The 13619-nt window shown below is 39.5% G+C and overlaps 1 protein-coding gene across 4 annotated transcripts in view; it reads left to right on the forward strand.

Moving 5' to 3' along the window:
• Window positions 1-433: 433 nt before the first annotated feature.
• LOC126869775 (transcription factor collier) overlaps window positions 434-13619 on the forward strand; it is a 96343-nt gene continuing 83157 nt past the window's right edge. For all 4 annotated transcript variants that reach the window (XR_007690996.1, XM_050626718.1, XM_050626717.1 and 1 more), the window contains exons 1-2: window positions 434-1521; window positions 10771-10924. Coding sequence is in view for 3 of the 4 variants with exons in the window: in XM_050626718.1 (XP_050482675.1) it covers window positions 1451-1521; window positions 10771-10924 (225 nt within the window). In the remaining variant the exon portion in view is untranslated. The remainder of the gene's footprint in view (window positions 1522-10770; window positions 10925-13619) is intronic.

The following is a 13619-nucleotide window of genomic DNA, read 5'->3' on the forward strand; positions in this document are numbered from 1 at the left end:
AAAAATAATTCCTGTCCGATCGATCCGTCTGGCTTAAACATCGATTAATCAACCAATTGACCGAATCTCAATGACGAAAATGGGTACGTCGATCATTCGATTCGTTGATCGCGATTCGAAGGTCGTCTCAGACGGAGGAGAAACACAATGTCAGCCTTGAGCGTCCACGGCGCGCGCCGGAATGACAGCCTCGTGACGTGGCCGTCGCGGCGCCACCGTCTTTGGTAATTGGAGATGGGCGTCGGTAGCGTAAAAGGACGCCGGTAGCGATTGGTCGACGAAGAGACGGTGGATTGGATGAAAATCGAGGATGGGCAAGGCGTCGTTGGCAGGCTGGTCGTTGCGCCGCATCCGTGGCGGCCACACCCACCGAGAACCTGGTGGCCCGTCCCCGTTGGGACCCGCTGGCACGCCGCTCGAGCCGGCCCTGACACATTCGACAAGCGGCGCCGTAACGGGAAGCAACGCGCGGCTGGGGACCTCGAAGGACCTCTCTTCTGGTCACGAGTCACCCTACCGACACTTTCGTGTCGACGATATACGCACCACGCTGCCGTCGCCCGCTACTCAGATTACCGCTGCTCGCCGCGTATCCAGGCTCGATCTCTTCATCCCAAGTGGATCGTTCGAAGATCTCGGAGGAGTCGCGCGTACACGCTGGGGACCTGGATCGAGGAACTGACAACGGAGAATCGAAGATCCTCTTCGGAAACCGATCTCTATCAACTTATCGTTTACCAAGTACGTGCCACGCGTATAGTAAGTGACTATGGAGAGTGACGAAGTTTAGTGAAGATCGCGAAGAGTCAGATAGTAACGAACAGAAGACTGTGAGACTTTCGTAAAGGAAGACGAGTGAGTAAATAAATATACAGTGGTCAGTGAAACAAAAGGAAAGAACACTTTGCAGTGTCGATCGAACTCGTGACATAGAATTAAAGGGACGCATGTGCGCCGACACGCGGTCGGCTACCGATTTAATGGTGTGACAGGTTGGCTGTTTCTCAGATAGGGACGGGCATTGGTGAGAAATCGCGAGGAATCGAGGTCAAACGACTCGATTGATGCACTCTCGTGAAGAATCGTGGCGGTGGAGAGGAGCGTTCTGACCGAGAGGTTACGGTCTCTCTCGATCAGCCGCGAAGAAGGTTCTCGCGAAGGGTGGCAACGAGAAGGAGAAAGCCTGTTGCCCCAGGAGAGTCCGTACGGCCTCACGACGCGGTCCGACGAGTGGAGCGGTCTCCTGCCCAGCTCCACGATCGTGGGTGCTGGGGGGTCGCCATGGCTCGGACTCGGCGCAGGGGGTGGCACGGGAGCTACCACCGGAGGCGGAAGCCCCGTCGAACTCGAAGGCCACTGGGGACGTAAGCTGTACGGGGCGAGTGTAGCTCCACCACCGCCGCCGCCTCATCACCACCCGCGGGCGCCTCTCGTTTTCGCGCCTCAGGACATGAGGCAAATACTCAAGGAGGAACCCGTGCCACGTGCTTGGCCACAGCCCGCGCTTGCCGACAACGGAACGTGAGTACCTACGCTTATTTTTCTATTTTCCCCATTGAAATCGTTCGCTCTTGTATATCAGATTCGCGATATGCTCCTTTCTTTAGTGGAAAATGAAGATTTGGAAATATACGGAGGTTAAGTTATAAGTGAAATTGTGTAGAAAAACGTGAATGACGGTAAAGAAATATTCGGCGTTTTATCTCGATAAGATTAGGAAATATTTTATATGTTCGTTTTATTTTGTACTGCATTAGGTAATGTTGAATGAAAGTTTAGTCGACGTTGAGGTACAGTTTGAAATTGGAATGCTTGTGTGTCCTACGTATATAGTATATAGAATTATATAACTCTCTGTTGATATAATGAATGACGATTATTGACACGTATAATTGTCATCAAAATCTATGCATAAAATGAATCTATTGATAAACTAAAACGTTGGTGTGCATATCTAAATCGATTTCTATATTTTCTACTTCCCTTATAGCGGGCAATCAAATTATTGTAGAAGCACATTTACTATAAAAATGATCGCGTAGATTAAACAGCTAGATAAGTCGCTAGAAAGTAGAGTACACATTGTGTATTATTTGTTACCCATTTCATGATATCGTAGCAGGAAATTAAAAATATTGACTTAATAGGCACGTTCGGCCTTCAACTGTAAAATCTATCCAAAACAAGTAAAAAGAGAGCGTAAATAAATCGCCATTACGTCGTCGCATGCCGTCGGACAGCGGCAATGTCGTTGCTTCGTTTACTTTCCACAGAATCATTTAAAGAAATATTTACACAAAACTCCTAGTAAACAGAAAAAACGAATAACAATTCTGAAACATTGAATCGCTGTAACTATAACTATTTTACTTTCTCCATCGCTGAAACTACAATATTACTCCTATAAAATTGCCTTCAAAAATCTCGCTTCGTACGCACATCGAGAATATCGATGAGATTTTCTTCAGATAAAAAACATTAGGACGTACGATTAGTAAAGATCACAAAAATTGCTTTGCACCAGCTTTCCCATAATCGTTGGATTTGAAGACTTTCAAATTACGACGCGTCATCAGGAAACGACAATGCCTCGGAATTTCGTGGCACGCGAACAAATATCCAGTTTATCTTTAGAAGCAGAGCGTTTCAAAGCGGTTCACACGTAGCTGCATTTGGCGAACGATAAACCGTGCTTTATTGCAGCCTCGCTTAAGGGATTTGTACGACGTGCAAACGACGAAGGTACAGATACGCGGACTCGAGGAGGTAAACCGACCGGGTTGGGGGCTCGCTAATCCAATAGCGGTTCTCTTAACTAACCCCTTCCAAGTGGCGTGACACGGGAGTGGGCGACCGGAATCGAGTTAATGTAATTGAGAATTTTAGCGCCTTTTGCTTTCCTCTCTTCCTCTCGTTTCCTCTTTTACCTGTTCGTTTTTCCTCCGGGTTATCGCAGACTTTCCGCGCCTGAAAGGAAAACTGAAAAATTATTGCGGCTTAACACGCCAGTACGAGTTCTATCTATAACTTTATGCAAGTGATTGGTGGATTGTGAATTTTTATGCGTTTATGGAAATGCATCGAATGTAAATGGAATGTAAAATGCATAATATAAAATGTTCAAAGTATTCGTTACAATATTTAATGGGAAAAAGAAATCTCTGCTTAGGTCCTACTGTTATTACCATTTTCACAAAAATACAAATTCACGTAAATATCCGCGATGTAGTCATTTTTTGGTATTTTTTAAATAAGAAAAATTTGATAGAAGAATTTTCTTTACTTATATAAATATCAGTAATTACCGTATGTATAGATACACTTATATTTTGTAAAAACAGTTTGGATATTTTCAGACGTTTTAATTAAGAGTTCGTTTCAAGAATACGTTATTATTAATCCGTTTGGATAATCATAATTGCTTTCTGGTTTAATATTCAAAAAGATACATAATTCCTGTTATAATCGCGGGTTTACAGAGCAGAATCGACAGAATGACAAATCAGATAAATACGCGCTGTGATTTTGTCCGCGTTGTTTCTATTATTTTCAACATTAATTCGATACCACCTTGTTTAATGCGCGTAAAAAATTGAAATGCAGGCAAAAGTGATGACGTAGGTATCCATGTAGATAAATATTATTTTTCAAAATTTACCTTGTACTTCACGATTATTTATGCATCTTCCTGCGTAAGTTTGTTATCTTCTCAAATAAGCTTATGTGATTAAGATACTTGTTTCGAAAAGTTGAACATTGACCACGTACTTAGACAATGAAATCGTGCAATTTACACAATCTTGAGTCGATCAATTTGACTTCAAAAAAGTTCAAATACGAAAATTTCGTTTATATCCTATCCTTTCTTGCAACAATAAATTGACAAAGATTGTATTTGTCAGCTCTATTCTTTTCTTAACCGGTACTTAATTGAAACAACGCTAACACAGTTGGTACAAGTGGCTTAGACAAAATGTTAAGCGTTGGAATCGTTTCTGTTCAAATTTACCGTGGAAAGTTTCATTTCCTTGGTGAAGAGCGGTTATAACACACAGACGCGGTGTACGCCGACTCGAAAAAGAGGGTGCGAGAGGGCTTGGCGAAACTGTTTTAAAACTCCCAGCAAACAGACATAAACTCTCACGCTTTTTAAAAACCCCTAAAAAAGTTACCCACCTAATGAAGCAGTAAACCATCGCGCCCGACGAAGGGACGAGCTGTGTCGTCCGTGGAAAAACAATGACTTTCTCTGCGACTCCGGGTATGAAAGTAAAAGGAATATACGACGAAGAAAAAGTTTGCGAGCAATTGTTGCTTTCGCAAATCAGTGAATACGTTTTGCGCGTAATATAATCACGAAAGTTTAGTTATGTAAAAAGTTAGGAAGGAGTACCGTCGAAACTACCATACGTTCGTTCATTTTGACACTCTTTAAGGTGCAACTTTAATGAATATTCTATCGTGGATTAATCTTTTATGAAACATTTCGTTTTCTTTGTGCGTGGACTAACTTTAATGAATATTCTATCGCGGATTAATTTTTTATAAAACGTTTCATTTTCTTTCGTGCAGTATAACTGTAATGAATATTTTATCGTAGATTAATTTTTCATTTTTTTGAATTTTTAATTACGTAACTTTTATTTGCAAATCGATGAAACGCAAAGAGGACCAACAGGCGAATTCGTGTGCGTGATCTTTTTATAGTTGTGATGTTTGCAATAAAATCCCCAGTCGTAAACGAATTAATAAATTTTTGTCAGAGGAGGCAGTGAAATATGGCATTAAATTGAACAGCATCCGCGGTAACGCTGGCTAGTTGCGAATTACATTCGGATATATTACAAATTGCTCATTATCTCCGCGCGCATTATGAATCACGTTGGGTGCAAGCGTAAATAGACTGCGCTTCGGCTAACTCGTAATAACTAACGCCCGGCGGTATACATTAACTGCGGATTTATTGTAATTCTCCGCGATTGCTTTATCCACGAATTCGTAACCGTATCCGTGGGTTCGTATTATCCGCATATTTCGCCCGTAATGCATTGTGCGCAAATAGCATAGGTTGCGGCTCGCATGTAAAGTATAGACTAGCTCGGACGATTATTCGACGATCTGCGTTTGCAAATTGCCAGCGTGTCAATATTTGCCCCGCGACCGATAAAGCAAAAATTTCTGTACGCTTTGCCAATGGAACATTACAGTAGAATTTAATTACTGATAAAAGAAAAAAAAAAGAATTGAAATTTCTTCTCATTTCAACGTAATGTACGTGGAAAGGATACACGTACATAGTGAAATCACAAATTATAATATTAGATGGATACTCAAATTGATCTAGCTGCGACTAGAGTCAAACGTCATTCATGAATTGATATTTAAATCTGCTTACAGCCCTCCATTAAAATTACACTCCGTTAATCCTCTATCGTTTTCTATTTACATTATAGTACTTATTGTGTTATATAGTAAAAATTAATGTGCATCTATAAAAATAAATCTAGCTATAATTGTGAGTTTGTCAAAACTCATGTTACCATTAGGTAGTTATATGAGTGCAATATTGTTGTTAATGTATAATGAGTTTAAACTAGATGTCAATTTCAACTAAGTTTTAATGTTACAAACATAAAGTGTCCTATAATAAATACAACTTTTTAGGTACACAAATTTCTCGTGTACAAATTCTGCCGTACAGGAGACAGAAACCACGAATACGTTCACCTTATAATTCGGATCTGTCATTATGCAATTTTCATGTGCTTTTCTGAATGAACAAAGATACATGGCTGATCAAGATAACTTTCATAATTTATTCATTTCATAATTTAGTTCACACTAAACGTTGCAGCGTTCGAACGATGTCAGGAAATCAGACGCAACTCATAAATTAATTTCTCATTACGATAAATGTTTGCAGATGCTGTGGAACCATATACTGCAAACTAACAGTAAACAGATATCCTTTATTCGTTCATACTTTTTATAGAAAAGGGGAGTAACTTACTGACTAACCTACATATCCATCTTCTAACACTTCGTTACCGGTGGAAATGTTTTCACGCGAATGAAAACCGGATTCGCCATGTTTACGTTAGATTTTTAACTCGCAATCTTTTGGCGTATAATCTCGCTCTCGAAGAGAGAAACTGTTCGTTTACTTATTTCGTGCACGTTTTTTTTCATCTACAGCTCTTTTCCTTAAATTGGCATTTTCCTAAGTGCAGAACTATTTGTAACGTCCCTGCACACCAATGGGCGCAACGATGCAGGGAAAAACTGGTATCGCGCGGAAAGACACCTATCGCGTCCTACATCTTCATTTGCGTATTTGGCGCGCGGCGAGTATCGAGTTATCTTTGTCGGCCGATCGAATCGTAGCGTTACTTCAGTCGTCGCAGAAAGAAAAGTTACGCGACAGGGATCGCTGTGCCTCGAGGCCGAAGGCAATGCAGGCGGCACGTTGCGCCCGCCGCCACCGATGAACGCTATCAGCTAACCGAAAGCGGGCGCGTGGCAAATTGTACCGGAGAATTCCGGCTGCGGGAATCCGGCAATCCTGCCTGTAATTATCACCTCCGTGTCGCTTGCTGTAGTCTGGAACGTACAAGTTGTTACGCATTCGTCTTTAAGGAGAAATGTACCTGTTAATACAAAATTACCTATCAATTTCTAAACATACAGCCATATTTATGATGATTAAAGTGAGCTTTATAGGTCCAAATATAGTCTATGTATTAGGCTGCGGATGTCCATTTATTTATGGGAAATTTAAATCTGCAGAAATATACGAAACATATAAAAATATACAAACATATTACGGATAATAGATATGTAATATTGAAAAATATAATGAAATATTCCAAGTATGCATTATAATTAGAATGCAGGTATTTATGCAAATTCATATGTTATACAAATCTGCATATGCAATGGAAATTTATCTGATCTACTAAATAATAGTAGTGAAGGTACTTTGGATATTTTGTACGTAATGTTTCTGCATCCTCTGCATCTTTTTTTTTTTCTAATTTCTTCTTACGCATTCTGTGCAAAATGTAGACACGTGAGTGAGTAGAATAACCCCGAAATGTTGGATACACGCGGCAAACGTTGAGAATATGAAACGACGCGAAAAATAGCCGCTTAATAGAGGAATATTGGCGTAAAGCGTTCTCTCGCCATACGATTATAATTATACTGGCCCGTTAAATGACCACGACCCCTGCATTCCATTTTCCCGGTTGACAGTTGCGTTTCTTTTTTGTCTCTCTATTTTTACCTAGCTTTTTTCACCAAAAATCTTGCACACTATTGAAAAGCTCCTTGTTATTATTTGATATAAATATTATTAAACTTTAATACTACATGTTTGAAATATTTAACATGTAAAATATTTGTAGTACAGTCTTATCACATTACATTAACAACACTCTTTAATATAAACAAGTAAAATAACATTTCAACAGAATACCTACCATATAGACAATTAATATTTTAAATGCATGAATATAAAAAGCACTGTTTTCAGTATTTGAAAGTAAAAATTTCGTGCTAACAGACAGAACTCAATTCAAAGTGTTCTTCCATAAATAATTGCCTGATACTGCACTACAATCACTAATAAAATCCCATCTATGATTATCTGCGACAAAATTAGATAGGAAATATATTGCATCAATGCAAACTTTTGCTCCCCTTCTAATATATAATATAAACAAAAAATTCATTGAATTCCCACAGTCGCATCGCATCGCATAAATTACTAATCAGTTATATTAACAAGTTGCAAAGTCCAAACACAAACTATCAATGAAAGTAATCCCATCCGCGCGGCTCTCCACGTACCACCCGCGAAATAAAACAACGCGGTCGCCCGGACTTGCATATTATTGTTATTTTAACGAGCATAATCTTGAAACCGCGAAACGGTGGCGCGCCGCAATCCGCAATAGTTTGGAAAAAGGTGTGCGACAGTATTGCACCGCAGGTGATAATGTAAAGGCTCGGTAGGACGTGCCTACACGTTACATAGGAATTGGTGCATGGCAAACGGGGCAAAATAATCGGACGTCGAGAGTTATGGGGCGCGAACCGGCGGCCGGTTAATCAGCCACCGATAATTATCGACACGGGCAGTACATCACTAACCCTCCCAGCCTCTCTGCCACCCCAGTGGCCTCCTTCCCTCCAGCAGACCCTCTCTTCTCTCTGCATCGGGATTCACCACCAGCCCCCCTTCTCGCCCTCGAACACCCCTGACTGGCGAGAACCCCTTGTATCCTCCTCCCTCTTGCTCTGCCTCCTCTGCCTGCCGGCAGACCGACATCCCACCGCCTGCCGTGACAAACGCACCGCCGATACCATCATTTATTTCGCAAATGTGCTGCAAAACTGCCGCTATTCATTTTCGGTCCAGTCGATTCAGTTTTCCGCTCTGAGAGTCCATTCTGATGGCAGTGAGCGCCGCGGCGGCATTCCGCGCACCCGCGCCGCGACCGTTTTATCGCTTCGCGCTGCCCGCCACCGCCGCCGCAGCCACAGCCGCGATCGCGATGCCGCGTGCCCGAACCACGCCACCACCCGATAATGCGATTTCTCCGCGGCGGTTTTTAACCGATGCAACATCTATCCGACCCCCGCATACCAAGCCTAAAAACCCTTTCGCGCCTGTCGCTTGTCGCGCTTCGACGGATCGCGCCGCTTCATTGACGACTATCTTTTTTTTTTTAACCCCCTGCGCGTGTTTATCTGAAATTTGAAACCATGAAAAAGGGAGATTGAAAGTTTTAGTTATTTTGCTATAAAGCGTACTTTGTATGGCGAGGGGGTGAATATATTTTGTTTCGATTTTTAGAGGTATTTGTTGCACGTGGTTATAGCGTCGGGGATGTGGATGAGGGTAAATTTTTATCCATCGATATAATCTTGTGTAGAGGATATGAATAGCGGTTAAAGAGAGTAAGTTTTGTCTTTTCAGTTATGAGCATGAACTTCCACAGTTTACTCAATTCGAGGGAAAACAATTTTTATTACGTCTAACTGTTACTTTTAATTTATATTTTGATTATTTGCACGTTGTTTAATATGGAGGTTTCTAACACTTCCGAGAACATAGTAATAACCTTTATTGACACGTGGATTAGCAGTATCTTGATTCGGCGGCGATATAGAATTATTTACGCGTTTACGCAAAACCTGGTAAATCTAAATTTGTACCAGGAAATAGAGGTTATATTTAATGTCTAAGGGGTTAGGAAACAGATAGCTTAGTGAGAAGCGCTCGCAATATGAGGGGGAATACAGACGAAACATAATTAGAGAGCAAACGGTGAGCGACTCCAATAAAGGTTAATTTTAAAAAAGCCATAATGCTGTGACAATCGATTTTATGAATTTAATATTTTCCAACGTGTCGCAACCGTTTGTAACTTATGTAATCCCTATGGACTTGATAAAGGAGTATTAATTATTACATTCTCCAAACAATATTAATCGTTAACAGAATTGTTGTTTTAAACGATGGAATGTTAAATATGTTTGCATAAAAACATAAAACATTCCAGTAAAGTTTTAGTATTTGTACTTGGCTTACTAGGATGGTATGAAGATGTTATGAGTTACCATTAAACATTTAATAATATACTGAAACGTATTGAACAAGGAAATTATGTCCAATAAAGAAGAAATTCAAAAATTTGCGTATATACAGTTTGTACGATATTTTACTCCTTACAGTAATTATTACAACCTTCGAATAATTTATAGTGTTATACAATCAAACAGTATCCATGCGTTGTTCCTTTTCTAAAAAAAAGTCCACTGAATTAATGCGTTAAATGCCTTATGTTAGATTATTAATTATAATTATATTAAAAAAATATATCCTACATATTCAGGCTGATAATTCGTAAACATCAGAAGTAATATTAATAAGAGACACGATGTCACGAATGGTGGCACAAAGCTTGGTGAAAAGTCACGTTTCATGGGATCAATCAGAACGTAGTCACGCGCGCGAATTATGCGAAGTAGTGCAATGGAAAAGGGGACTTTCCGTGCCATTACTCAAAGATGGCATCGGAGTCCGGTGGTCTAATCTCAGCACATGAGACCTTAATGGGATTTTAAGGCGTTGAGGCCACCTGCGCGCTCCCCCACGGACAGCCTCGTTTGTCTTTCCTCTCTACCAGTTTGGACATTCTTATTGCATTCAAGGCCGAGTAGGACATACCTATTTGACCCTACGATAGAGGATCTCACTTCTGACGTCCGAATTTGGTAACGTGCATCGTTTGCGGCATCGAATGCACGCGCACTCTTCATAGTCGGTAGATCGTACTGAAATACTTGCGATTTCTGAATATAGTATGGAAAGGTTAACTCGATAGATCGCTATTGAATACAATTTTTGAGAAAAGGGAATTTACATTATTCACTGTGTGATTAAATTATCCGAATCGTAAAAGCATTAAATACTATTAAAAATATTAAATACTGTTATTAGTATCATGGATATCAAACATAAACAGCTTTAACGTAGTGCAGTCTGACAGACAAATATACAATGAAACGTGACAATGTTTAAGTAGTTATACGTGAGATTATTGATATTTAGGATCTAATATATGGATATAAAAGTGAAATAAAATTTTCGTTAATAATTCAACGCGATTGTAATATGTTGTAATTATTTAAACAGTGATTTAAACAGCGTAATGTATTATATTATGTATTATATATGAATGTATTATATATGAATTTCAGGGTTGGTGTCGGTAGAGCACACTTCGAGAAACAACCACCAAGCAATTTGAGAAAAAGTAACTTCTTCCATTTTGTGATCGCTCTTTACGATCGACACGGTCAACCGATCGAAATAGAGAGGACTTCTTTCATGGGTTTCGTCGAAAAAGATCAGGTAATTATTTTCATAAAGACATATTACTTGTGTTAAATTAATATTTTGCTAAAAAGATATTTTTATTCAAAGATTGTTAAATAATTCTGATATGGGTGATCGTAATTGCAAACAAAAATATATACATTGCCTGTCATAAGTAGATATCTATTAGGACATTTTCTCATATCTAATACAAAATGGATAGTTGCCTATACTACTTTCATTTGTTGTATTTCATCTTACTATCTGCTAACGAATCATCAATAGTGGAAATAAATTACAAAATAATATTCAATTCATAAACATTGCAATAAGATGCAATATAGAAGTTACGATAGATAAGTTTAAAATGGCAGAGTAGCATAAGATTTATGTCTTGTTAGTTTCGAAAGTCGATGAGAAATCGCAGATCATTCATCAGTATCGGGTTCGAAAAGTAAGTGATGGCGTCGAGTGACAACTTCGGAATTTCAATGCACATCGTAGTCCCTGTTTTCCCGTGAGGTTAAGTGGAAAAAGGCGAGGTGGACCTTTATGACATCAGGGAATATCGTGCGAGCGTACGCTTATCTCGATAATTGCCGTTTCCATCGGGGACGACGTCAAATATTAAACGGCTCCGCCTATACGTATACATATCGATAGTCGGCAGGATACACCTCCAGCTTTTCCAGCAATTAGTCGGACAGGCGAAAATCCATTGGCCGCGTGAGAAATGGACGGACGCGATCGTAAGAGCATCGATGTTGTCACGCGAACCGAGCAACCTACGAATAATAACCGGGCTTTCCATTTTCTTTCGTTCATCCCGTCTCCCTTTTCTATCACAGATCGTATCTCTTTGAGCATTTGTTACTAAATCATTCTATCGTTCCAAATATTTCGCCGAGTGAATAACTTTTATTTGATTATGTCAGTGTCTTACAATTAACACGGTCATGTTTCTGTTTAATTGTACCTTTTAATAATTATTCTGTCGTTAGAATAAAATGTAACTATGAACTGCTCAAAAGGATATGGATATTTGTTTATGCTTGACATGGTATAATTTTGTTACCTTAATGTGCAAGAAAAGGATTGGTTTAGGTTTCTAACCTAACCTACTATAAATACTATAAATAAAATAGCAAACTATCTATAAATAAGGTAGGAAAATTCCTCCAAGTTAGTAAAAAAACTATCGTAATAATTTATGATAAACTTCTGTGTAACAATACGACGTTAATGAAACGTTAATTATTAGGTTTAAAGTGTCAGTGTTCGAGTGATTTCTAGCTTCCGTGCCAACAATCTAATCTATTTTCATTGCATTCGAAGAAATGGCAAGAATGCCTGCAAATGAAGTCATTATACGTGCTCCATTCCCTCAATCTGTACGGTTTTTTTTTATGTAAGAGCGTATTAATTAAGAGCAATCAATTACAAATGTAGATTTCTGCGAATACGCAGTTGTCCTAGGTTGTGATTGATCTATGACAATCGCTTGCTAATATTTTACTACCGCATTTTATTCATTTTTACAACGATTTCCCTGGATTTACAATGTTCTTTCTATTTATTTTATTTCCTTCTTATCTTCCTGGAACTTAAGAAATTTCCTAAGAGTAGCAAAATAAGATTCGGTCAAAAATAATTCAAAGGGCGGAATAGGGTTATTCTTCGTTTTATATTAGACGATCTCAGAGATAATTAACATCTATTGGTAATTAATCTATTCTCCTGAAATTTTTACAATCATTCGCCATCTTTCTGCTACAAGCTTTCTATTTTACCTATATAACACTTTTACGCTTCAACAATTTCAACTTTTGAGCAATGATTTTAAACTTAACTTTTAAGAAACCGCATTATTAACGAGATAGACCTAATAGATTAATATTGTATGTGAGAAAAATTGAATCGAGCGTTCTTTTTAATATGCCTGCGAGTGGATCTCTTTTTCCAATCGCCAACTTCCGGTTGCCCGTTTTTCTTCATAATGAAAGCCTGTCATTCGAGTGATCTTTCAATTAACGTAAAGAGTCGCTTATGATCCCGGTTATGATTTCACGGAGAAGACTAGTCTCTGTCAGTTATCGAGTACTGGTTAGAATCATCGGGAAAAATGACATTCGACTCGTGTTCGAAGAGTTGTCACGACTTCGTGCGAACGGTTTGGAGCGGGACGCGATTGTCAGCACAGTCATCGTTAGAGCTCCACTTTCTATTGGTCAATTAGTATAGCTGTTTAAGGAAAAGCTGACTGCTACACACTCATTCTTGCGCAAAAGAAATCTCTACACTGGCAGATACTGTTCGGACAGACGATCACGCGAATGGTCGGATATCCCTTCCTGCTACTCTACCATGCGAAGAACCATTACAAGCTTCTAGTTTGTACATCGTCAATCGATTACCTGTGTAATATCGTAAGGTAGTTTGAACTAGAGATTGGTTGAAAATAGAAAAAAACCGTGTACGTCGTCTTTCTGTGGTTCCTCATAGGTATGAGATATGAGGAAAACAATAGGCAACGTTAGACGAGAAGGACGGTTTCGTATTTTCAAGGCGGGACGGCCGAAAGGTCAGAGTGTGCGAGTCGAAAAGTGTGCGTGTTGCGAGAGTCAGAGTCGTCGAAGAGTAGAGTCGTTAGAGTTAATCGAGACACCGAAGAGTAGAGTCGAGGGAATTGATAGAGTTGTTAGAGAGAGAGAGAGAGAGTGTGTGTTAGATT

This window comes from Bombus huntii, chromosome 9, assembly GCF_024542735.1.
Source record: "Bombus huntii isolate Logan2020A chromosome 9, iyBomHunt1.1, whole genome shotgun sequence".
Classification (NCBI taxonomy): domain Eukaryota; kingdom Metazoa; phylum Arthropoda; class Insecta; order Hymenoptera; family Apidae; genus Bombus; species Bombus huntii.